Source organism: Dendronephthya gigantea, unplaced genomic scaffold (genome assembly GCF_004324835.1).
Source record: "Dendronephthya gigantea isolate DGI-Jeju-01 unplaced genomic scaffold, DenGig_1.0 000050F, whole genome shotgun sequence".
Lineage (NCBI taxonomy): Eukaryota > Metazoa > Cnidaria > Anthozoa > Malacalcyonacea > Nephtheidae > Dendronephthya > Dendronephthya gigantea.
Genome location: NW_021163060.1, coordinates 1211128 through 1235325, shown reverse-complemented (window position 1 = coordinate 1235325; position 24198 = coordinate 1211128). Strand labels below are relative to the sequence as shown.

The window sequence follows — 24198 nt, the reverse complement described above, 5'->3', positions numbered from 1 at the left end:
GTCGACATTTGTTATTTAATATTTCAGTTTTGCAAACGATCCAAATAAAGTAAGGCCCTTGTGTATTTTCCGGTAAAATATTAACACAGGAAAGCGCAAGTTTGCTTTCATTTCGCAGAGAAATGGCAGCCCCTTTGGAAGATTTAGTAGTGCGTTTAGAAGCGGTTACAAATAGACTAGAATCCCTGGTTAAAAACACAAGTGTAGATGAAAAAGAAAGGCAGGAAATATCCTCAAATGTTCAGGGATTAGCAGGAAATTCCGAGAGAGTAAATTCGGCGAGTTTCAGCGAGGAGTATGAAGCAGGTACCAGCCCCTTTCCCATGTTTTTGACGTCAGCTATGATATGTATATTCATGAAGGCCATTTATAGCTTGTCCTTTCCTGAGGTTTCTTGCTGTGCTCTGTGACAACTCCTGGACCGCACTTCCTTCTGTAATTTTCACCTAAACTTATCTTTTATAATGGCAGGTGTATCTGTGGCCGCTTTTGACGAGGTAAGGCAAATATCCAATATGCTTCTTCCTCGTATCTTGCAATGGTGTGAATGCTGATAGCATTTGACACTGGGGGAAAATCTGTGCGCGTTTGTCATATATTACGCTCGCTTCAATAGTAATTTCTAGTTGTTTTATCTCGAAAATAACTAGCTTTGTTTCGCTTTTAGGTCTATAATGACAAAGTAGCCGCATATTTGGAACTTTCAGCTAAAATCGGAGGCGATGTCAACACACAGGTGGGGTTAATTTAAAATTTACAAATGTTTTAGTTTGCTATAGAATTGATTGAAGCTAATATTCCCAAAGCATCACGCTAAGCTTAAAGCGTCCCTTTAAACTCATTTCAAAACAAAATACATATAAACACATAAGTTATACGGCTAACAATTGTGAAATAGTTTATATTAGGTTAGTTAATTCAAATTAAGTGTTGTGGAGTGCTGTGTATCTTAACATTTTTAAACCGGAAGATATACTTTTTTGCAAGGATTAACGTATTTTTTAATTATTTTTGTTTCTATCAAGGCTGAGCTTGTAAAGAAAGCGTTTGCAGCTCTTAGACAGTTACTGTGTACGGCTGAAAGCAGTGCTAAACCATCTGATGTGAGTCTTCTTTCTAAATTATACACAAATATTTCAATTGTACATTTTAGTGAGTTCATGAGGCATTGATGATTTGATAAAGTGGCGTGGTTTAATATTATCACATTTGTTTATAGAATTAACATCGTAGCGAATTGATAATGATATTGTAGTAAATTAAATCACTTTTGATTCCTTGAATAAAATATTTAAATAGCCAAAACTTGTTTTAATTTACTGTAGGCAAACCTTCCAAGCATACTAAAACCATTAGCTGACTCTATTGGGGAAGTGTCTGTAAGTATAATACAAAAAGAATGTTTATACCTGCATATTGTCATGCAGATTAATCTATCTTCATTCATTTTTCCCAACTCCAGAGTTTCCGTGACCAGAATCGTAAAAGTGCTTTATTTAACCATTTATCAACTGTAAGCGAAGCCATTGGTGCTTTGGGATGGGTTAGTGTGGTAAGTATAGATAACACTCGTAGTTTGATATTTTGATAAACTGAAGGCAAACATCACTGCTATTTTTCTTTCAGTCTCCAACACCAGGACCCTATGTCAAAGAGATGTCAGATGCTGGCCAGTTTTATGGCAACAGAGTGCTCAAAGAGTACAAAGAAAAGTACAAAAAAGTTATTCCATTCTTTTCAATGGCTTGTTGCATATGCATACATGATCCAATTGCTCAAAAATTTATATTTCATTCAGAGATCAGGATCATGTGAGCTGGGTGAGAAACTACCAAGGCATTTGGACAGCATTGATAGCATACATTAAACAACATCATACGACTGGTCTAACATGGAACTCTCAAGTAATTTCATCACTATACTTCCCTAATATTTCCATTCCACCCAATCTTTGAGTTGTTTGTTTCTAATCACTTTTCATTCCTAGGGTGGCAGTGCACCCGCACCTCCCCCACCTGGTGGGGCACCTCCCCCTCCTCCACCTGTCGCAGCACCAGCTCCTGTCACATCTGATGGTGGTGATTCTGGAGGCCGGTCTGCATTATTGGATGCTTTAAGCAAAGGCTCCTCAGTCACAGCAGGTAATAACATCTCTTGTCTGCTTGTCACCCCAACTATCTCGCCCACTGATACACCAACAATCTCAAACCATAGGTCTGAAGAAAGTCACCAATGACATGAAGACGCACAAGAACCCAGCTTTACGAGGTAGCAGCAAGGTCCCCGCTTCCTCAGGGCCACCAAAATCAGGTCCCTCGTCTGCTTATGCACCTAAACCATTCCAAGCATCCAAACCTGGTGGTTCTGTGACACGGCCAGTCAGTGTCAAGAAACCGCCCAAGAAAGAGCTACAAGCCCAAAAGAAATGGGTTGTGGTAGGTTGCGTTATTTAACCAAAGTTTGTTCCCCATCTGGAAATATATCAATTCATTCAGACAATGTACACAACTTATCTTGATAGGAAAACTTTGAAAATGATAGAAACATTGTAATCGCTGAAACAACGCTAAAACAAACTGTGTACATTTACAACTGCAAGGAATGCACCATTATCATCAAGGGAAAACTCAACACTGTCACTTTGGGTAAGCATTTAGGAATCTGGTGATTTTCAGTGAGAGTTCCTGCAATTGGAAATCAGATTATTAGATGAAAACTGCATCCTGATTCAACTTTAGATTCTTGCAAGAAAACTGCTGTGGTTGTTGATGATCTGATTGCTGGCCTAGAGTTTGTCAATTGTCAAAGCGTACAGTCACAGGTACCTATGTTCTAGATGACGTTTCGGTTGAGCAATGTACGTTAAAAACTTAAACATATTTCTTTGTAGATAAACGGTGAAGTTCCATTGGTATCCATAGATAAAACTGACGGTATTCAAGTGTACCTCAGTGAGAAATCAAGAGATGCAGGAATTGTCACTGCCAAGTCCTCGGAGATGAATGTTTTAGTTCCAAGTGCTGATGGAGACTTTGTAAGTTTGTTTCGCAATGGTGGTGCTCGCAGGCTTGAACATGAATACTTACTTAAAATTTATTTGTGTAGACTGAGTATGCATTGCCTGAGCAATACAAATCCACCTGGAATGGCAAAGGATTTACCACAGTACCCACAGAATCAACTTAGAAGAAGAGAAATGAACACAATTTGCAATACGAATACACAAATCATGTGGCTTAAATTTAATTTTTTTACCAAATTTACCTTCAAATTCGCACAGTATTTTGTATGAATTTTGCTTGTACACTATGACTGAGAAATATTCATGTCTAACTGTACTCTGAAATGTTGAATTAAATTGCTTTTTGTATTAAGATGTTTCAATTTAGGGTTTAAATTAAAAGCTATAGACATAATTGATCGTTTAGAGTCACACCACGCCCCTTTAAATGGAGTTCTAAATTAGAGAACTTTAATTGCAACCTTAATTGTCACAAAATCAACACACACAAAAATATCATTAAATCGTAAAGATTTAATACAAATATTACACATTACATTACAGGTAGAATTTATACTGTTATATTACATATATCCCAGGGGATATTTATACTGCTTACACTTATTTCACATATACACAAGGTAGTTTTAGCATGCATAGGACTTTCCACATATATTCAAGGTCGTATATAAAAAAGTTGCTCAGGATACGAACTTGACAATATCATGTAATTGCGCTTAGCAACAATTCTTTGCCAGTGTGGAACAAGAAAGGAATGAAGACTTGCTTGTATGCTTCGTGTTTGAATATATCCACAAAGCTCAAGGGAGGAACCTGTGAATTGAGACGAATTTATCCTTAGTTACCCCCTTGTCTCATGTCGTAAATCATAAATTATAGAGAAGCACCTTGTTTATTAAAAATGATGGATACCTGCACTGGTCTTGGTCTTATTGCTTCAACCTCCTCGTGTTCTCTGAACATCCGAAGCCGTCTTCGCCTTTCTCTATTTTGCTCCATTTTAGCTGCAGAAAAAGAACAGTATAAATAAAGTTAGTTTAGTTTAGGTTTCCTCCTGTATTAACACTGGATCAATAAGAGATGATCCTTAGGAAAAACAGTTTAGAACTGATAGAGCTATCCAGTATAAATAAAGTTAGTTTAGAATGCAATAGAAAGTGTTTCATACCTCTAGCTGCATCGCGCAGCATTTGGTCTCTTCTCTCAACTCTTTCCATGACAACACTGATACTGTCCGAGGTATCTTCAGTGATGATATACTTCCTTTCATCATAGGAATGACTGTCTATCTTGACGGCAAAGCTCTCCAAATTCTGGACATGAAACGCGACTCCGTTCTTGAATCCAAACTCCTCAAAGATGTTCGGCAGAGAGAAATGAACTCGAGATCTTAAATTTCTCCGATGGTGAAGTTCTGTCATCGAACCCCAGGGTCTGAGGTGAACTGTGTTGGGTTTTGCTCCAGGGTAACCGCACATAATCACCTCGGTCTTGATGTTATTAACGAGGTAAGGTGTATCTCGCTTGACGCTTGGGATGGAATGGTTGCTCTGGCTTAGTTGACTGACACAGAGGTAGCTAGGATCTTCGCTGCTCAACCCTCGTCTTGTGTCGTAACTTGTGCCACCACTTCTGAAACGATCTTCGCTGACCCAGAATCGAGTACCATACATCATCATCCCACTAGGTCCAGGCGCGTCAGCCAGTTGATCTTTGCTACCACCGCCACGGGTAGCGTTGTAGTCGTCACCATCGTCACCGCTCGACTCTTCACCACGCACTGGGAAGAAATTGTCGCGAAGCCAATCACAGACTGCGGGCAGAAGCAGATGAAATGGCCTCCGCACGAAGATGTACTCTTGCTGTGATCGCCGCAGTTGGTATTGAAAGGGATCCGATGATGTGATGGACGCCGGTACAGGATAGTCGTACACTGTCCAAGCAAATCCTTCGCTGTATTCGGATACAGATGATCGAGAAGAGCTGCTGGCCTGGGTGGATAACGCCAGCTCTCCTTCAAAGTTTTTACCGCACAGCAAACCCGCGCTGCTCCCAGAGAGGGAAGAGAGGGAACGACTGCCCGGGGGCAAAAAAGGGCTAAAAGGGAAACTCCTTGCGGTGGTTAACTGAGGAATACTGCTCTTCGAGGTGTAGAAGGAAGTGTTGCTTGATGTTAAGGACATGGCTGGTGAAATCACATTCATCGACTCAACCAAACGGTGGAGGTTAAACATGCTGATGTTAAGAGCACGAAGAAGGAATGATCCTAAAAGACAATGATTGTTGTTTGTTAGACTTGAACGTTCACGCCTCATGTATAAATGCTTCCTCTGAAAGTTGATCCAACGGAAGGCATTTTCGTTATAACAGAAGATATTAATGGTGATAATAGTCGATACTTGTGGTCAATTACAGCAGGAAGCAATGCAATGGCCTTCCTACCTTCAAAACCACGATCTTTGATGGTCAACACTGGCCAACTTCGGCATCGCCTGATGCAACAAACAGGTCTTTCAAACCCTTCAAGAGAAGATTCGGTTCTCTTTGCTCCAGGGAGTTCGAGCTTTCCCGGCTGATGTACTGAGCCTAGCTCTTGCTTGTTTTCCAGAAACAAGCGAGGTTCTTCATTGCCCATGACGCCAGATTCATAGTCTGGCCCCTGAATAAATAATAATAAAGTTCGTTTACAGACGATACAAACTTCTTTGATAGGAAATAGCTCATATCATGTGTAAGTGAGGAATACTTACGTCAGAGAGACTAGACAACGAGCTACGAAAGAGCAAAGCAATTGAGATGGTAGAACTTGATTTGCTCGAATACGCATCGTTATCGCTGTCAGGATTTTCAGTTCTCCGCGGAATAAATCGGCGGAGTATAAACCGCCTTCTTCGAGGCGGAAAAAGTCTAAAAAGAAGTAAATTATATGAAATAAGAGTTTGTGATTAATGGAGCTTTCCAGTTTAGTTCTGTTTAGTTCATTTGCGTTGAGTTTGGTTCATTTGTGTTGAGTTTAGTTCATTTGCGTTGTGTTTAGTTCATTTGTGTTGTGTTTAGTTCATTTGCGTTGTGTTTAGTTCATTTGTGTTGAGTTTAGTTCATTTGTGTTGTGTTTAGTTCATTTGCGTTGAGTTTAGTTCATTTGCGTTGTGTTTAGTTCATTTGTGTTGTGTTTAGTTCATTTGTGTTGTGTTTAGTTCATTTGCGTTGTGTTTAGTTCATTTGCGTTGTGTTTAGTTCATTTGTGTTGAGTTTAGTTCATTTGTGTTGTGTTTAGTTCATTTGCGTTGAGTTTAGTTCATTTGCGTTGAGTTTAGTTCATTTGCGTTGTGTTTAGTTCATTTGTGTTGAGTTTAGTTCATTTGTGTTGTGTTTAGTTCATTTGCGTTGAGTTTAGTTCATTTTCGTTGTGTTTAGTTCATTTGTGTTGTGTTTAGTTCATTTGCGTTGTGTTTAGTTCATTTGCGTTGAGTTTAGTTCATTTGTGTTGAGTTTAGTTCATTTGTGTTGTGTTTAGTTCATTTGCGTTGAGTTTAGTTCATTTTCGTTGTGTTTAGTTCATTTGTGTTGTGTTTAGTTCATTTGCGTTGAGTTTAGTTCATTTGCGTTGTGTTTAGTTCATTTGTGTTGTGTTTAGTTCATTTGTGTTGTGTTTAGTTCATTTGTGTTGTGTTTAGTTCATTTGCGTTGTGTTTAGTTCATTTGCGTTGTGTTTAGTTCATTTGTGTTGAGTTTAGTTCATTTGTGTTGTGTTTAGTTCATTTGCGTTGAGTTTAGTTCATTTGCGTTGAGTTTAGTTCATTTGTGTTGTGTTTAGTTCATTTGCGTTGTGTTTAGTTCATTTGTGTTGAGTTTAGTTCATTTGTGTTGTGTTTAGTTCATTTGTGTTGAGTTTAGTTCATTTGTGTTGTGTTTAGTTCATTTGCGTTGTGTTTAGTTCATTTGCGTTGTGTTTAGTTCATTTGCGTTGAGTTTAGTTCATTTGTGTTGAGTTTAGTTCATTTGTGTTGTGTTTAGTTCATTTGCGTTGTGTTTAGTTCATTTGCGTTGTGTTTAGTTCATTTGTGTTAAGTTTAGTTCATTTGTGTTGTGTTTAGTTCATTTGCGTTGAGTTTAGTTCATTTGCGTTGAGTTTAGTTCATTTGTGTTGTGTTTAGTTCATTTGCGTTGTGTTTAGTTCATTTGTGTTGTGTTTAGTTCATTTGTGTTGAGTTTAGTTCATTTGTGTTGTGTTTAGTTCATTTGTGTTGAGTTTAGTTCATTTGTGTTGTGTTTAGTTCATTTGCGTTGTGTTGAGTTCATTTGCGTTGTGTTTAGTTCATTTGCGTTGAGTTTAGTTCATTTGTGTTGAGTTTAGTTCATTTGTGTTGTGTTTAGTTCATTTGCGTTGTGTTTAGTTCATTTGTGTTGTGTTTAGTTCATTTGCGTTGAGTTTAGTTCATTTGTGTTGAGTTTAGTTCATTTGGGTTGTGTTTAGTTCATTTGCGTTGAGTTTAGTTCATTTTCGTTGTGTTTAGTTCATTTGTGTTGTGTTTAGTTCATTTGTGTTGTGTTTAGTTCATTTGCGTTGTGTTTAGTTAATCTCCATTGAGTTTCACTCCTACAAAATAAGAAACAAACACACGCACATGCAAGCAGTATTCTATCTGGATGTAAAATACTAACCTTGGTTTTATACATGTTGTATAAACAAGATCAAACGCCAAACACAGCATCACTACATAGTAGATTTCGACCATGATTGACATAAAAGAAGATGACTGCACTGCGTGTTCGATGTACTTCAAGGTAAGCCAGGTGTAATTACCGAAACGGTAAATGATGTTACCTAGATAAATACAAAATGAAAAGGTGAGTTTATGAATCGCCTTATCGACATTGATCATTACAAATTTTCCCTTGATTCGCAGTGAAACCAGCGTGCTGTCTTTTAGGGAGACTTCTTTTCCACTTTGCTCCAAAAGATAGCTCGTGCAATCAAACAGTGAAATGATCCTTCAAACTGCATCCGCGGGAAAAAGAATACTTTGTTTTCCTTACCAAAATAGCTTAGTCCGCAACGCACATCTTTCAAAGTTAAGTTGTAGAAATCCCCTGTAAAAAAACGGAAAAAAAATGAGAAAACAACGAGTATAAACTGAACTTTAAAAGACACTCTGTAATTACTTACATTCGACAAACATTTCGGTGGAATTTCCAATGTAACACTTGAGATCGCGTGACAAAGACTCGTCACCAATGTGGCTGAGCACCGCCATGCCTAGGCATGCGGCCATCAGCCAAAAAATGAACGATATTTTCATTTTTGCAACATTGCTTCGCGACGCGAAAGGAACCACTTCATTACAGCAAGACTGTAAGTAATTAGTGATAATTGGCGTTGCTAGGACACGGCTAATAAACCTTGCAATTACCGAATGACGTCATACTCGATCTGACGACTCTGATTAACTCGACGATTGCCATATTTGGATATATATATCCGGAACTTAACGGCATCTTATAAAGGTGGCTCTGCCGCGTTTTGTAAAAAAGTCATGTCGCAAATGGATCACTTTTTTAATTACTTTAAATTACTTTTAACTTTTTACGTATTAATTTCTAAAACTCATATTAACTTCGCTATTAATGTCTAAAGATAATTTGCGATGTTTTCGTACTGTTCATTGCATTTTCGGACTGTTATATCAAAAGTTCGTTGCTTTTAAAATTCATCAAATATAAATCGCTGGCTATACGAGGAAAGATAACGTAAACGGAGCAAAATGGGCAGCATTGAAGAGATGTCCGGACAATCTCGTATGAAAGCACAACACAGCGGCACAAATTTATCAAATACTGCAATTGTCTTTGAAGGATTTTGCGGTGATCTTTCAATCATGTGCACCTTTTTAACCTTGAATGTGATCTTTGTGCTGGTTGGTTTGTTCAACAACTGCTTAGTTGTTTTAGTTGTATGGCGGAATAAAGCAATGCGCAATCCGACCAATTTGCTTCTTTCAAACAACGCGATTGCTGAAATCATCTTCCTGCTGGCTTCAGGAACAGATTCAGTAATTCACATTTTAGGATTACAATATTTTACTTTTGCTCGACCTCAGAGCATAATGAAAGCACGAGGCTGGCTTGTAATGATTGTTACTATGTCTTATTTGGTGGTACTTATGAGCCTAGCATTGCTTGCAGTTGAACGATACAACGCTTTGTGTCATCCGATGAAGATTCATCGCAGGTTAGCGAAACGAAGTGGTAAAATAGCTACGATAATAATGTGGTCCATCGCTTTCATCTTTGTCCTAATAATAACTATTGCTGTTGGGTGTAACGGCTGGTACTTCAATAGGGAATCTTTGGTATTTTACTGTACTGTAACTGCAAGTGTTTCAATTCTGAGCGGTTTTACAATCATTTATTGCTATGGAGCCATCATCTACGGCATGTATGTCTCGAAGACTATTTTCACTCAGACATGTAGTGTCACTGTAACAGATGATATGAAATCAAAACGAAAGATTCTCAGAATGCTTTTCTCCATAACTCTGACATTTTTAGCCACGAAACTTCCAATGCTTATTTATACCAGTATAGTTCTCATCTCAAATATCTCTAACGATGAAGTAAAGTGTCTTATCATTCTGTTCGAAACCTTGGCTCATGTCTCTTCGTTTCTCAGTCCTGTTATATATATAGCGTTCAGTTCAAACTACCGTGACGGTGCAAAGGATTTATTGAGATGTGGTGTTCGTAATAGAGTGGCAAGTCAGTGACACGCTCTATTTTATTTGAACGACCAGAATATTTCATGTTGTTATGCAATGTAGTACTAATATATATTTCACAAAGCCCAAACAATTGTACGACAATATACGAAATTATATCTTATATTGAAACATTTTTGATTATTTCTTAATAAATATTCGATTCATTAAAGCTTTGGGAAGATCCATGTAGTGAATCTCAGCGGTATATCTGCACAATCTGCTGTTAATATACTGCATGCAGATATTAAAATCTATATGACTGTACAGTGGTAACGTCCCACATCAGAACAAAACAATATACTCTAGTATACAGCAACAACGTTTCGTTACGTTTGATATCATTTTGATAAAAAACCTTTTAAAGATACGCGTTTCAAACAACGATTTGTTACCTCAACCTTTTGCATGTTAAAGCAATCGATCCTTTCAAACTGTTGTTGTTGTTTTCACTCGTTAAAGCTCTAGAAATATATGAAGATTCTCATTAGATTTAATAATCATTGTTATCGCTGACAACAGAACGACATTAAAGACAAAACCAACCTGAATAGCTTAATTCTTTCAACATTGTCTTCAAATTCTTTCGCTTTATTGATGGCCACACGGATAATCTGTGAAGCAAAGAAGTAAAGTGTTGAGCTCTGCTGCCAAGAATAATAAATACATCGTAATTGTACGTTGTACCTGAGCTACCTAAAAACTATTCATTCTGCATGATTGCGTGTGTCCTATAGATCTAGTAAACTCTACTCCAATGCAATTGCATGTTAAGACAAGAGGCGCCCAATGATCTATACACTTCCTATTTCACGAAATACAGGGGTATATATAATAATATAAACTGAATATAATATTTGTCGTGACTGCAGGGAAGTTTAATAAAAGGTAAGGCAGCTTAATATTAATTCAAACAAAACCTGCTCCCTAATATTAAGACAGCTTGATGAAGTAAGAACAGCTGCAGTTTGAAGAAATAAAGACTTGAAATCGAGAGTTTTACAACGACAGAAACGGACTGTTATATCACAAATCACAATGACCAACACAACGTCTTCATATGAGTTCACCTTCTGCAAGGCAAGGGATATGTTTGAAGCGGTAATGCCAACGTTATTACCATTTCTCCTCGCCGGAATTGTTGGGAATGCATTGGTCTTGATTGTGATATGGAAAAACAAGACGATGAGAAATCCGACAAATATTTTGTTGAGCAATATTTCTGCGTCTGACGTAATGTATCTTCTCATACAAGCCCCAGCAACTGTCGCCTATGTCTTTAGAGAACAACTTTACGAGAACAACCAGAAAAGCTGGTATGTTTATTTAATCGTACAGTATTTACAAGATGTCATGTTTATCAACTCGATAGCCACAGTTGCTCTGTTGGCTGCTGAGCGTTATCGAGCATTATTCAACCCTCTGAACCCAGAACGGCGACTTACAAAGCGAGGAATAAAAAAGGCGATTGCTTTAATCTGGTTTGTCGCATTCGCAACCTTTATTCCTTCCTACTTCTTCCGGGCAAACATCTCGTCACTTTTCGAAATCATCTACCTCTACTCCTTCATTATGATGTTTTCCTTCGTTCCAGCCATTATAACAATATATTGTTACACGAGGATTGTTATCGGGATTTGTGTTACCAAAACTATTTGTGGTCAGGGCGAAACAAACGAAGAAGAGATGAAGTCAAAACGAAAGACAATTAAAATGCTCCTTATCGTCACGGTTATCATCCTTGTCTCTAAATTTCCAACGCCAGCGATATTAATTGCAGCTTTGTTCGTGGAAAACAGCTTGTATTGCACGTTTGAGATTGCATGGACAAGTACGTGTGTCGCCAGCTGTCTCACTCCACTGGTCTACTTCACTCTCTGCGCTAACTATAAGCAAGGACTGAAGCGTTTGTTCCACCGATGTCGAAGAAATGTGGTTCCTGTCGCATGATTTGGAGACTTTAACTAAACTAACTTTATTTATACTGGATAGCTCTGTCAGTTCTAAACTGTTTTTCCTAGAGGTCCAGTAAGGATCATCTCTTATTGATCCAGTGTTACTACAGGAGGAAACCTAAACTAACTTTATTTATACTGGATAGCTCTATCAGTTCATCCTTGAGGTCTAGCAAAAATTTATGCATACTAGATAGCTCTATAAACAAAATGGGCACAATTTATTGCTAAAATGACTAAATAATACCTCTTCTGGGATGCTGGCCAATCGTGCAGCATTGAATCCATAACTTTTTGGACAAGCACCTTCGACAAATTTATACAGAAACGTTATCGTCTCTTTGCTCGGGTCACCCGATTCGTCTTCGTTTTCCACCATACACGCCTGCACGAAAAGCGAGAAAACGTTTATAAAATGCGTGTTGCACGATATTTCAATATTCAAAGCCACTATTGAAATAGTTTACATAAAAGCTCACATAATTACCATGTGTCCAAGACGGACCGTGGCGTCATTACTGAAATCTTCAACCAAGGAATGGTAATGAGTGGAAAATAAGGTACGACATTGGATATCTTGGGATAGATTATGGATAACTGCCGATGCGATTGCGGTTCCATCATATGTCGCTGTACCACGACCTGAAACACACATTTTGTATTTAAAAAACTTTGATATATTTAAGACAAGTGTATTATACATGTATATAAATATATTCATAGTCTGTAATGACTTACCTAATTCATCCAGTAAAACCAGCGAGTGCTTAGTTGCATGACGTAATATACATGATGTTTCACTGAGCTCTACGAAAAACGTGCTTTCTCCTGGGACGAAAACGATTAAACTAATTATTAGTTTTTTGTCTATAAATCATACAAATTTTCGATTCTTTTATTCAAATACCTGACAGGATTCGGTCATGAGCGCCAAGCCGTGTGAACACGCGATCCACTGGGGTCAGCCGACACTTTTCCGCGGGAACATAACAGCCCTTGTTGTAGAAGAAAAGGAAATTGTTTGACATGTTTAGATGGGGAGTGATATTCACTACTGAGATTTTCCTACAGCGAGTGAAGTGCCACAAAATCTAAATTGATTTACCCTCCCAAAACTGCTTTTAAAAACTTTTGAAAGAAAAACATAGAAAGAAGCATTATAGTGACTGGGTGACAGTGGATGACAGTGGGTGACAGTGAATGACAGTGGGTGTAACGGTTGCACAATAAAACTAGTCTTCCTCAAACATGACTAACCAGTTGTGCCAGGATCACAATCAAACCAACTTGTCTCATCAATGTTGACTTTCCTCCCATATTTGGTCCAGTGACAACGACACAGGAACTCTGGTTATCAGAAGGATTACATCGACCAATCATCGTGTCATTCGGAATAAAATCACCTCCACTGTACGTCCGACACACACAGGGATGTCGACCTTCGAGAATTTCGATAAATGGCTATAAAAAAGATTTTGACATCAGTATTGAAATATATCATTAAAACCACGGGGTCTTTCTTAGTCAAAGTCGTGTTTTTCTATTTGGTTTAGCTACAAACCTCATCGCCATCTTTGATAGGAATAACTTCTGGTCGACACATTGTTCCTTCGGTTTGAGAACTGATATAAGAAAAGGTGAAATTACTGGTTAGTCTAGACTTAAACTCAGACATTCCTTCTCAGAGTTTTATGTCACCATGGGGGAAAGTTTCTAGAAAGACGAAATCTAACCTGTACACCATTAAACTGATTAAACAATCCAGAACAGCCACACATTGAACAGCTTTCTCCCACATGGCGTATCTGGTGAAATGAAAGAGAAAACAAAGTAAGTATATACATAAGAGTTCACTGTGATTTCAAGAGTAAACAACAATTAGACAAATATACTGGATAGTCTAGTGTTCTTCCTAGAGGTCCAGTAAAGATAATCTCTTATTGATCCAGTGTTACTACAGGAGGAAACCTAAACTAAACTAAATTATACTGGTACCTTTCATCAAACTGATAAAACACTTTTCTCATCGTGTCTTTCAAACTGGCGTCCCGGCGTTCCTCGGCGTCAGTTAATTCTTCATTCAGTCTGACTATCTCAGGTGACCAATATCGTTTAAATCCTTTCTTTGAGGACTGAAGCTCATATTCAGAAGGCGTGTTGCGGGCAAGAGCATTTTCAGGAATCTCCAATTGATATCTGTTCTTTCCCGTACCCCAATAGCAAATCGACTAAAGAAAGAATGTTAATAACCAAAATTAGTTTAGTTTAGGTTTCCTCCTGTAGTAACACTAGATTATTAAGAGATGATCCTTACTGGACCTCTAGGAAAAACAGTTTAGAACTGAATTGATAAAGCTATCCCAGTATAAATTGTCTAAAAATTAAACATCTCACCCTGCATCCAAGTCTCTTCTTCTGTTGATCCAGATAATTGTTCAATTTCTCTTTTGTTGAAGTGACATCTTGTATTGCCATATCATAATTTGGGTCGACACCTTGTAAAACACAAAAATCTCGAGTTAGGACTCCTTCAAAGAAAACAGACAAAAGATAACGAGAACGTGACTCGGATAGTAATGTCCTTCACGACGAAGCAGGAACAATTGAACTAATCCTTAACTCCTTGTTCTTCTACGGAGGAAACCTCACCAGGTTTAGGTAAAATGACTCCTTCTTCTTTAGCTTTTTTATGATCAAAAGCATTCTGCGATCGGAACAAGGGGAGAAAAAAGATGATTTAGGAACGTTTACTGACGTGAAGCAACATTTTATTTTATTTTCCCGCCTCTTTAGATCAGCGGGCTCCAGCGTAATCGTGATACTTCAAGTTACGTGTACCTTGAAAAAATGAAGTTCATCCTTGTATTCAGGAAACTTCCCCCCCTCGATTGACGATTCCATACCAATTGTCATTGTAAGAAGCTTGGATCTGTAGGAAACACAATTATACGATACAGCTAATGTTGTTTATAGATTAGAGCCACCTAGAACTATCAAATCTCTTGATTCAGAGAGATTTAACACGTACTTGAAAGTTTCCAAATGATCCTCAAACAATGAACAAAGTTTTCTTGCATTTTGAAAGCCTTCCAATGTCGACAAGAAGTCACCAATCTTCTTCTTACTGTAAAAATAATTCGTAAAATCATTTACATAGGACAGCTCCATCAGTTCTAAACTGTTCTCGCTAAAGATCCAGTGTTACTACAGGAGGAAACCTAAACTAAACTAACTTTATTTATACTGGACAGCTCTATCAGTTCTAAACTGTTCTTCCTAGAGTTCCAGTAAGGATCATCTCAAATTGATCCAGTGTTACTACAGAAGGAAACCTAAACTAAACTAACTTTATTTATACTGGATAGCTCTATCAGTTCTAAACTGTTCTTCCTAGAGGTCCAGTAAGGATCATCTCTTATTGATCGAGTGTTACTACAGGAGGAAACCTAACTTCTTTACCTGTATGTGACTTCGTTATAGAAGATTGCTCTGCTGTCAGGATGGTCCTGGCTACGATTAACAGACCCCATGCTATGAATTCTGTAGAGATAAAATTAGAATTAAAAATGAATGAATTAGGAAAATATCTTTCAAAATCCACAGTTCATTCAACGCCATCATTTCATACTTTCTTAACAAACGTTCAAGATCAGGTAAACTTCGTAAGATCTCTCTCGCCTCAGATACAAGAGAATGCCTCGACATCAGGTCCTCCACAGAATCCAGTCTACGAAATGGCAAAGAAAATTTGAGAGACGAAGAATGATAACGTGAACCTTTAATTCCATGAATATCAGCGGTGTAAGAACTGGGTTTAATCCTCCCCAGACCACAGGGATTGAGAGAACACTATTATAGCTTTAATACCTGTCATTGATTGATTTTGGGTTACACAATGGTGAACATAGCCACTGCTTGAAAAGTCGTTTACCAAAAGGGGTAGAACAGTTCTGAACCTGGTCTAATAACGTCCCCTCCAGGGGTATGTCGGCACCATTTGGTACCACGTCAAGATTTGTCAACGTCACACCATCCAGCATCTGAAGATATCACACAAAATACTTTTGAGATCATCGGCTTTTACTAACAAGAATACTACTGAAACTGATTTCTCGAAATCATTCTTAAAATATACTGAAATTTCACTCGATATTCTACACGAAGTAAGACTGGATCGATAAAGATGACTCTTCTTATATCTTTGGACAGACAGAGCTAAAGCCTTGATGCTGGAAGTGATTGCATCTAATAGCCTTTAGTTCAATCATTACCATGTGATTCCTTCCTTGTGTGAAAGATACGCTTTTTTTATGAACGTTGTTTTCATCCAAAGGTTTATACAACTAAACATAAAGAGAAAAGAAACGTTTCTTAAAACTAGTGTTTCTTTGCAAGCAGCTGTTGGCTAACAAAGCAATACGATTTCATTGCACGAACTTTACCTCAAAATTCTTCATCGATAACAGCTCATTTTCAATCAAACATTTTTTCAAATACCTTAACAAGATGAAATATAATCAATACTCATAATCATCGATACTCATAATCATCGATACTCCGCTAATCATCGATACTCTGAGTGATGTTTAAACAGAACAAACTAACGAAAAACTCACCAAATGCAAGCGCCCAAGGCTGAAAACGCGAGCTCAGAATCTTCGCCTGGAGAAAGCACAGCATTATCTGCAGAGAAAGAGTAAAAAGGTTCATTTGGTCAAAAAGTATGAAACTATTTGCAAGGAAATACCTTGATTTCGTTCAATTCCTGCCATCAACTTACCACCATTAGCTATTTCTTTCAACGCTTCGGGCCATTTCTAGGGAAAGACATGAAAAAGAGAATAAATTATGGTACAAAATGAATATATATCTTCACAAGAGCTGGGACACAAGTTCGTACCTGCTCTCCTTCTTCGAGAAAATATTCATTTTCCTGTAAAAATTTGATCGTTTTTGCGGCATTCCAAAACTCAGAACCTGAGGGAAAAAATCAAATTTTGTTCAAATCTCAACAACATTTATAATTCAAATCTTTATGGAAGAAACTCTGAGAGTTTTGGGTCTTCCCCCATTCAATAGCTGGACTTGTATAATAACGCACCAGAGTAAAGCTGTTCCTTTAAGGTGGCGACCATTTCGTGTTGAAGTACAGATTGAGTTTTCTTTGTAATGGTGCCTCGTTCAAACAAGATCTTGAAGCAAACATAACTGCGTGTTAAAAGTTTCACAGAAAGACAACTTCATTAGAAAAATCTTACCTGAGCCGGGACATGGTTAGCAATTAATGTTCGTAATCTTGAGCATTGCCTGTCGTCTGAAAACTCTCCCAGCTGTGGAAAAAAAGTTTTTAGAAATCGTTTAAATGCTGGATATTGAGGAAAACATTGGTGGGAGCTCAGAGCCGAAACCCTGCATCTTTAGAGACGATACTTATATTTCCTATACCATATCACATTAATCTACTAATTTTACGGTCTTCCTGGTAAAATTGGATTAAAAAGAAAAGAAGAAGACTCACGTGAAATTTTCCAATGGAAGTGTCGATAAAGCAAACTCCATATTTGCTTTCTCCACCGCTGACGTCCTCAAAACCCTGCGTGAAAATATGGAAGGTTGAAAATGAGGAAATGAAGTTGCTGTCTTGAATAAAGTGAAAAACTCTACGTACAGACTCTTTGATTGCCAGCAAATACGCCGCCGCATCGTCGGCGATATCACCTTCGTTGAATCTAAACATTTTTGTGGCTACGAACGGAAAAGAAAAGCGGTTGAATATGATATGTGATGGTGAATGTTGAAATAAAGATCAACGAAGAATACATCGGAGAAAATACTTTCACAGAACAAACCTTTTGAGGTAACAGCACAAAGCTCGCGTCTAACAACTTTTTCTTTACCTGAAAACAAAGAATATAAATCCAGGATCAGTTTTAGGGATGTTATTTTAGCGATGTCAGTGGTGAAAAGACAAAAGAGAAATGTTGTCCCTAAAAAATTGATTTTTTGAACGTACTCGAACGGTTGCTCATCATTTGTGGCGTCTCTGTTTGTTCAACCCGTGCGACTCTTTGAAAAGAAACGAGATTTTGTATTGAAATACGACAAAACACAGTCAAGATTTCATCGTCTTCATGCAGTAAGGAAGCTTGCTTACTTGTATCCTTTCTGCACAAACATATCAGAATAACGAGCGTATGAAATCTCAGGAAATCCAGCATGAGCGAACTTGCCCTGAAATTAAGACCAAAAACGGTGAGATCCTGCACCGCACACACACCGCCATTGCACCATAGTTTAATCTTGGCTGAGAGATAACTGCAGCCAAGCTCTAAACAAGAGACTCTGGGATCGAGGTTGGACTGCATCATTGACAACAGAAATTGACGAGTCATGCAGGTTCAGAAATCTCGTAGTATCCTTTCAACTTTCAAGGAAGCAATATATCTCGCTTTCGTGTCAGTCCTGTCTGGTTCAACCATAGGATCCAAACTTTGCAAATAAACCTTTCTCATAATCACGTCAAACGCAGGAAGCCTAACGTTACACGAAGTTTGATTGACTCTGCAATTAAACCATGGGAAAGGTCTATCCTTTCTCCGATATTCCTAATCTAAGTTTACCAGAACATTATCCTGCCAAACGCATTCACATTGATGTTGTTTTACTCGACCTAAACTAGTTTATTGCTTCGCAATACCTTCATGTAGGTCAATCCAAGTTCTTTCACACCAATAACAGCATCCATGTGATACAGTTCGTAGAATTTTCCAACCTAAGAAGAGAGAGGTGATTAGGATACGGGGATAAACACATTATAACCAACTAACATCAGAGTCATTCTTGCCTTGAAGCAGAGAACTGTATCAAAGTTATTCATCTTAATATTCCACCATTGTCTCATTCCCTGGAAACAAGAATAAAACAATGTTCTGAGGAAACAATTGAGAAATGAGTTTGAGTCATATACGAGCTGATTGCTTGTGAGGTGAACTAGCTTAAGAGGTGATTTTATAATATAATCTTTACATACTGGGGTTACTTCTTTGGAGTTCAGGTAAGATGATGGAACCTGGAGAGAGAGAGAAATGACTATTGTGTTACCAGGATTGTTATCGCAGAATGATGAAGGAAGATACCGTACTATGAATGTAATCTTACATGAAGTGTCCTGGGATCATAATCTGGGTCATTCATACGTCGTCCTTCTTTATCCCTGGAAAGATATTAAAGATGATGACATAGGGTGGATGATGAGGGATGATGGGTGATAACAAAGAAGGTGGGAGGATCACACACTCCATAGACCTCCATAACACTCCGAAATTTCGACTTGTTTTAAAGTAACTACCCGTATATTCCGATATCAACAGTTATGAAGGTATAAAATGGACTGACATGATAACCAGCACACCCCAAGAAAATCCCTGCACATTATTAAGAGAAACAAATAATAAATTAATGATATAAAATAATTATTTTGAAACCTTATTTTCTGATCTGTGAGCCACTCTAATTTCTCATGTGTGTAAACAGTCACCTCATCCGCCATCTTGCATTGCTCTGTTGAAGATGACGGGGATGCCTGGAATCGAGACAGGACTGTCGACGCCCTACCAACACTGTTTGCAAGTTTGCTCGTTAAGGAGGTTGATAGCCGACTGCTGGGTGTTGTCGGAGGAGAGGACTGAGAAGGAGTTGAAGGCAGTTTAGCAGACTTTCGGGTGCTTGAATTACCAGCACTGACACGCTTTCTTTTCTTTGAAATCTTTCGAAGAGAGTAAAATAGGTGACTGTGATGCGAGCATGAGCAAAGTATATCAGAATACGTAACCATTCATTCTTTACACGTGAAGTTTTACAATGTTTTATAGCTTTTTTTTTTTATTTTATGGATTTTTCTCTTAGGCCATTCATTCAGCTCATATGATATACATCAACAAAGTCAACTAGTGACCAATAGAGCTGTAGCTAGACTAGTTTATTGCAGTGTATATTCATATATGAATGTTTTCATTCTGTAGGACCAGACACTTTCAAGAAAAATCAGTTGAATATGAATGAAAATTAATATGAACCCAGTGGAAAATACACCTCTAACTATGGCACTGGTAACTAAGATATAAGATGCACAATTCATGTGGATGCCGAATACCTTTGGACTTTCATCTTCACTTTTTTCTCCTTCGCTCTCAACTTCTTCAACGCCGCTGCTGCATGATTCATCAGAACTTTCGTGTTTTGGAGGATGATATTCATCCCCTATATGTTAACAATATAACAATATTAGTTATATTTAAAAAGAAAGATTGATCTCTACCGAGTGTCCAAGGTATCTACTATAACTCTTCAGAACTTACCAGATTCCATATCATCACAATCTTCATCAGAATCTAACGCAGATTTCAACTTCTTACGAGAAGGCTTGATTGATGACGAGGTTGCTTTACGCTTGGGTCTTTTACTATTGAACTAAATGGAAGAGGTTGATAGGATCATATTAGCAAAATACCTGGATTTATCTCATCTGGGGCTTTAATAATCCTAGCCTTTAAACACATGTATTCAGAATATATTTGTATAATAAATTGTTATTGTTGTAACAAAACAAAACCCATTTAAAAAAATACAACTCACTTTTCTTCCAGTTACAGCATCATCATCACTATTGTCATCACTATTCTCGTCAGATATCGCTCGTTTATCATTCAAATCTTGCTTTGCAGAGCCGCTTCCCGGCGATTCGTCTTCACAGCTATTTCCCACGTGAGCTTTCGACTCACGTTTAGCGATTAATTCTAGATTTTCCTTTCCTCCTTTTGGCGTAAATACCTTCGCCTTTTCTTGAGGAGAAGTGCTTTTAACATCGCCTGGAGAATCGGCCACAATAGGGCTAGTTTTCGTATGTTTTTTCGACGGAATTTTTTTGAAAAAATCAAGCAAAGTGGCCATTTTGGAACACTTGGATATTTTGCCGGAAAACCGCGCGAAAATTGAAAGACAGAGTAACCGGGGCCCGAGGGTATGTGAGGACAAATACCGATGGGGGATTGAGGTAGCGGGGAATAACATGGAATAGAGGCTAAAAGTAACAATTTGCATGAAATTTTATTGATATTAATAATAATTATTAGAGTTTACAGTCAGACTACAGTCACTACACTTGAGTTCCCTCTCTTAAAAAAATCAATTTTTTGGAATGGTCAACCCATGTTAGTATTATGTTAGATCAGATGCAATTTTTAAGAATGTCAGTGTTTGAGTAATACTATAGTTTATTTCATGAAAATGTCTTCATAAATTCTTGGAGATGATCACATTGTTCAGAGTTTTCCAGCTCACCTTTCATCATCCTTTATTTTCTTTCCATCCACTTCAAATTGGAAGAATATTGAAGGGAGTCCTGAGATCACAGCTTCCTCCCAGGGAGATGCTGATGTTTGTCCAAATGAGTGCCTCATTTGATGTGGCATTCAAAAACTTGATTCATTTCAGTGATACTTGATTATTTCTCCTGTTAAATATCAATAATCACATAGACTTCATGCTTTTCTTGATCATCAAAAACTTGCATGTTTGAATATGTTATAGCCTTCACTTCTGTTCCCTAAAAAACACAAAAATGCTGATCAAATCTTTTAAGATGTACAGAGATATGAATGAACAGCTCCAACAATCCAATACCTGTGGATGTTTGTCTAAATCAAATGTTTCTCCTTGTCTAAAAAAAGGACAGAATATCTTATTAATAAAGTATAATGTGTTGACAATCATTCAAATACTACTTACACAGTGGCTTTGATTGTAAAGTTTTCTTTATCAAACTCTGTGATTTCAATTTCCTTGGTAATAAAAAATATTGAATGAGTCGCTAGAAAGATGAGAGAATGTACTTTTACGAAGCAGTGAAACAAAACGAAGCATCCAACATCTACCTTTCCAATGAAAAAAGGCTCAGCACAAAATAGGAAAAGCAATTCATCAAGAAAATGGAAGAGAAGAGACAAGATGTCATCACCTGGAAACATGAATCATTGTTTTTTAACTTGATTTTGACACTCCTTTGAAATGAATATATTGTTAATACATAAAGAAATAAACAAAACCTTCTGCTTGGATGGTTTCTGTCCTTTCCACATCAACTGTGGATAGTTCAGTCATATAACCATACATAGCCAGGCCAACCTAGAGTCATGAGGAATAAGAAATCAAGTTTACTGTATATAAAGGAGATTTTGTTTTATAAAACAAGTTGATATATATCTAAATATAAACAGGTAGAGCCTTACACACAAATGTTGAACAAGTCAAAGACACTGACCTGTTCAAAGGCTTCTTTCAGATCATCGCCCCCTTGAGCATTGTTAAGAAAATTTAACCCTTTTTCTCACAGGGAGGAATGTCTGACAAACATGCATAACTTTTAACAGAATGTCAAAATGTGACCCTTGTCATTTGATATTTAAGTCAACAAAACATGCCCCTTCATATTTCATAAAGATTCAGTCTAATCCTATCACTAATTCTACACTTTCCCGATTCTAAATCTCGGGCATAGAAAAAGATACAAGCATGTAATCTTGAAAAACAAATGAAAGAAATGTTTTAATAATAAATTTATAAACTGAGACAAATACAAAATGTACAATTCAAAAACCACTTACTGTACATCAGCTGTGTGGTCGAGATCTGAAACAAAAGAAACAGTTTCTTCTATTAAAATATATTTACGCACAAAAACGCCAAATAAACACCAGAATATACCTACACTCATATTTTATTTCTCTTTCCTCGTCGGCCATATTCGAAATATTTTTCAGTATTCACCCCCCTGAAAGATTTGTTCATATAATAAAATATACCTGAAATAATAGAATATACCGGGGGGAAACATCGAAAGTAGTAACAGGTATTGTACATAAAAATGGCGAATTTTGAAGGACGAAATCCTGTTGTAAAAATACAGGTATAATTTCTCTCAATTCTGCCCTCCCCTTGTTCATCTGTTGTAGTTTGATGTGGTTTTCTCGTATTTAGGCGGTTGTTCGTGGGTTTTTGGTCAGAAGAAAGTTTTTGCGGCTGAAACAGGAATACGATGAGATTGTAATGTGTTTTGAGGGGCACAGTGCTAAGGTCCGTTGGAAAACCGATTCAAAACTTTGTTTACCAACTGTACATCATGCGGATTTTAAAACTACGGGAAAATATGATGTATTGCCTGAGAATGGACAGCAATTGACAGTTAGCGAGTCAAATGTGGACACTGATATTGCAAGAGATCATTTCAAACCAAAAATAGAATTTTGCAAAAATGAAACTTGTGACAAAGATATATTGGCTCCTGAGGGAGACTTTGAAAGTACAAACAATATAGTTAATTTCACTTCAAATAACAGCAAAATACAGACTAATGAAAATACAAGTTCTGGCGATAATGAAACTGTTGGATCAGTATTGCCAAATGATTCTAGACAAATGAACATTGACACCATACCCAGACTCAGAAAAGGTGGGATATCCCTCCTCTCATCTTGTGTCGATCATTGTTTCCTGATACCCATTCACACTTTGCATTGCTGAAGGTGTACATATATCCAAGTTCATTGTCTCTATTGTCACCCCAATATATTGTATAATTACCATGTCAGAAATGAAACTAAGGACCTTCATCAAAAGAGGATGTCAATACCAATACCTTGTCACAATTCATGAGACTACTGAAGTACAGTACAGTCACAATTCATGATAGATTACTGAAGTACATTCCAGTCACTGCTAACTTTCTATATGCCTAAGAGTCCTCTCAAATACTTTCAAAACCTCTTCTGATGAGAGACCCTCCAGTTGAGAATGTTTATAAATTACCTTTATACATTTAATTGCATCCCTTGCATAAACGTTGCTTTTCAACATTTCAGATGAAATATTTTATCCAAACAACAAGACATCTCTGTTTAAACTCCGTGAAGATTTAACTATGGAATTACTCTGGATTGAGCAAGCAATTGAAAGCAGAATAAATGCAAGTATCAAGATACATTTGCAATACCATTTTCTGCCCAGCCTACTAATACACAATTCACAAGAGTTGAACGATGTGGGATTCGAAACCACAACCTTTAGCTAGTTCCTTAATAGCATGTATCACAACTATGGTGAATTGTTGTGAAGGTGTCAACATTTCTTATATATTTCCTATTTTTAGTATTTGAAAGTGAAGGAGAATATGAACATACAAGCAAGTACCAATTAACTTTCATCAAGGACAATCTTATAAATATATGAAATGGATAATTGCTGTATGGATTTTGATGTAAAAAAGTTATTAAAAAGATTAATTTACTTCACATCTAGGAAATTAATTTGGAGAAATGTCTAATACTTCCTTCCCCCAAGATAATTAACACCTTCATAACTTACCCCACTGCTTTTTCAAGAAAAATACAGCACAAATTTAAGTAGATTT

The 24198-nt window shown here is 37.3% G+C and overlaps 6 protein-coding genes across 6 annotated transcripts; 3 read left to right on the top strand and 3 right to left on the bottom strand.

Moving 5' to 3' along the window:
• Window positions 1–88: 88 nt before the first annotated feature.
• Window positions 89–3374, top strand: LOC114528615 (adenylyl cyclase-associated protein 1-like). The gene is made up of 14 exons (XM_028550282.1): window positions 89–306; window positions 472–497; window positions 668–736; window positions 1026–1103; window positions 1326–1379; window positions 1463–1552; window positions 1627–1712; window positions 1799–1904; window positions 1988–2141; window positions 2215–2435; window positions 2522–2645; window positions 2739–2821; window positions 2891–3034; window positions 3106–3374. The coding sequence occupies exons 1-14, from the start codon at window positions 123–125 to the stop codon at window positions 3184–3186; spliced, it is 1500 nt and encodes a 499-aa protein (XP_028406083.1). The 5' UTR covers window positions 89–122; the 3' UTR covers window positions 3187–3374.
• Window positions 3375–3477: 103 nt separating this feature from the next.
• Window positions 3478–8147, bottom strand: LOC114528611. Its single transcript, XM_028550277.1, has 7 exons — window positions 8063–8147; window positions 7688–7850; window positions 5773–5929; window positions 5465–5681; window positions 4191–5288; window positions 3935–4026; window positions 3478–3835 (listed from the first exon to the last, which is right to left on the bottom strand). The coding sequence occupies exons 2-7, from the start codon at window positions 7768–7770 to the stop codon at window positions 3725–3727; spliced, it is 1758 nt and encodes a 585-aa protein (XP_028406078.1). The 5' UTR covers window positions 7771–7850; window positions 8063–8147; the 3' UTR covers window positions 3478–3724.
• A 615-nt stretch (window positions 8148–8762) lies between these two features.
• LOC114528622 (QRFP-like peptide receptor) lies at window positions 8763–9859 on the top strand. Its single transcript, XM_028550290.1, has one exon. It carries the CDS (start codon window positions 8788–8790, stop codon window positions 9787–9789), a length of 1002 nt encoding a protein of 333 aa, XP_028406091.1. The 5' UTR covers window positions 8763–8787; the 3' UTR covers window positions 9790–9859.
• Window positions 9752–20686, bottom strand: LOC114528604 (DNA mismatch repair protein Msh6-like). Its single transcript, XM_028550269.1, has 37 exons — window positions 20370–20686; window positions 20093–20204; window positions 19888–19994; window positions 19220–19500; window positions 18894–18948; window positions 18766–18804; window positions 18580–18639; window positions 18433–18507; window positions 17890–17966; window positions 17749–17801; window positions 17585–17632; window positions 17404–17480; window positions 17254–17328; window positions 16994–17065; window positions 16837–16927; window positions 16636–16712; window positions 16516–16552; window positions 16352–16418; window positions 16178–16232; window positions 16007–16078; window positions 15603–15775; window positions 15364–15462; window positions 15195–15275; window positions 14764–14859; window positions 14574–14664; window positions 14385–14439; window positions 14130–14230; window positions 13731–13963; window positions 13469–13540; window positions 13297–13357; window positions 12993–13196; window positions 12643–12730; window positions 12474–12563; window positions 12223–12377; window positions 11983–12120; window positions 10327–10394; window positions 9752–10244 (listed from the first exon to the last, which is right to left on the bottom strand). Exons 1-37 carry the CDS (start codon window positions 20682–20684, stop codon window positions 10172–10174), a joined length of 3723 nt encoding a protein of 1240 aa, XP_028406070.1. The 5' UTR covers window positions 20685–20686; the 3' UTR covers window positions 9752–10171.
• A 135-nt stretch (window positions 20687–20821) lies between these two features.
• On the bottom strand, window positions 20822–22612 carry LOC114528628 (protein archease-like). The gene is made up of 9 exons (XM_028550297.1): window positions 22501–22612; window positions 22397–22421; window positions 22301–22311; window positions 22054–22085; window positions 21839–21917; window positions 21668–21750; window positions 21522–21574; window positions 21417–21453; window positions 20822–21339 (listed from the first exon to the last, which is right to left on the bottom strand). The coding sequence occupies exons 1-9, from the start codon at window positions 22532–22534 to the stop codon at window positions 21250–21252; spliced, it is 444 nt and encodes a 147-aa protein (XP_028406098.1). The 5' UTR covers window positions 22535–22612; the 3' UTR covers window positions 20822–21249.
• A 30-nt stretch (window positions 22613–22642) lies between these two features.
• LOC114528627 lies at window positions 22643–24146 on the top strand. Its single transcript, XM_028550296.1, has 4 exons — window positions 22643–22698; window positions 22770–23091; window positions 23651–23754; window positions 23938–24146. Exons 1-4 carry the CDS (start codon window positions 22657–22659, stop codon window positions 23983–23985), a joined length of 516 nt encoding a protein of 171 aa, XP_028406097.1. The 5' UTR covers window positions 22643–22656; the 3' UTR covers window positions 23986–24146.
• Window positions 24147–24198: the final 52 nt, after the last annotated feature.

Excerpts from the sequence above, each read along its gene's own strand:
- LOC114528628 (XM_028550297.1), bottom strand. The coding sequence starts at position 22,534 with ATGGCCGACGAGGAAAGAGAAATAAAATATGAGT. Across the intron at positions 21,575-21,667 it reads AGCCTTTTTTCATTGGAAAG|GAAATTGAAATCACAGAGTT; the intron begins GTAGATGTTGGA and ends TTTATTACCAAG. Across the intron at positions 21,340-21,416 it reads ATTTAGACAAACATCCACAG|GGAACAGAAGTGAAGGCTAT; the intron begins GTATTGGATTGT and ends TGTGTTTTTTAG.
- LOC114528622 (XM_028550290.1), top strand. The coding sequence starts at position 8,788 with ATGGGCAGCATTGAAGAGATGTCCGGACAATCTCGTATGAAAGCACAA.
- LOC114528611 (XM_028550277.1), bottom strand. The coding sequence starts at position 7,770 with ATGTCAATCATGGTCGAAATCTACTATGTAGTGATGCTGTGTTTGGCG. Across the intron at positions 5,930-7,687 it reads ACAACATGTATAAAACCAAG|ACTTTTTCCGCCTCGAAGAA; the intron begins GTTAGTATTTTA and ends ACTTCTTTTTAG. Across the intron at positions 5,682-5,772 it reads CGTTGTCTAGTCTCTCTGAC|GGGCCAGACTATGAATCTGG; the intron begins GTAAGTATTCCT and ends TTATTTATTCAG.
- LOC114528627 (XM_028550296.1), top strand. The coding sequence starts at position 22,657 with ATGGCGAATTTTGAAGGACGAAATCCTGTTGTAAAAATACAG. Across the intron at positions 22,699-22,769 it reads ATCCTGTTGTAAAAATACAG|GCGGTTGTTCGTGGGTTTTT; the intron begins GTATAATTTCTC and ends TCTCGTATTTAG. Across the intron at positions 23,092-23,650 it reads TCCTGAGGGAGACTTTGAAA|ATGAAATATTTTATCCAAAC; the intron begins GTACAAACAATA and ends TCAACATTTCAG.
- LOC114528604 (XM_028550269.1), bottom strand. The coding sequence starts at position 20,684 with ATGGCCACTTTGCTTGATTTTTTCAAAAAAATTCCGTCGAAAAAACAT. Across the intron at positions 19,501-19,887 it reads GTGAAGATGAAAGTCCAAAG|ATTTCAAAGAAAAGAAAGCG; the intron begins GTATTCGGCATC and ends TCTCTTCGAAAG. Across the intron at positions 16,713-16,836 it reads AAAGGAACAGCTTTACTCTG|GTTCTGAGTTTTGGAATGCC; the intron begins GTGCGTTATTAT and ends TTTTTCCCTCAG.
- LOC114528615 (XM_028550282.1), top strand. The coding sequence starts at position 123 with ATGGCAGCCCCTTTGGAAGATTTAGTAGTGCGTTTAGAAGCGGTTACA. Across the intron at positions 307-471 it reads CAGCGAGGAGTATGAAGCAG|GTGTATCTGTGGCCGCTTTT; the intron begins GTACCAGCCCCT and ends TTATAATGGCAG. Across the intron at positions 498-667 it reads CTGTGGCCGCTTTTGACGAG|GTCTATAATGACAAAGTAGC; the intron begins GTAAGGCAAATA and ends TTTCGCTTTTAG.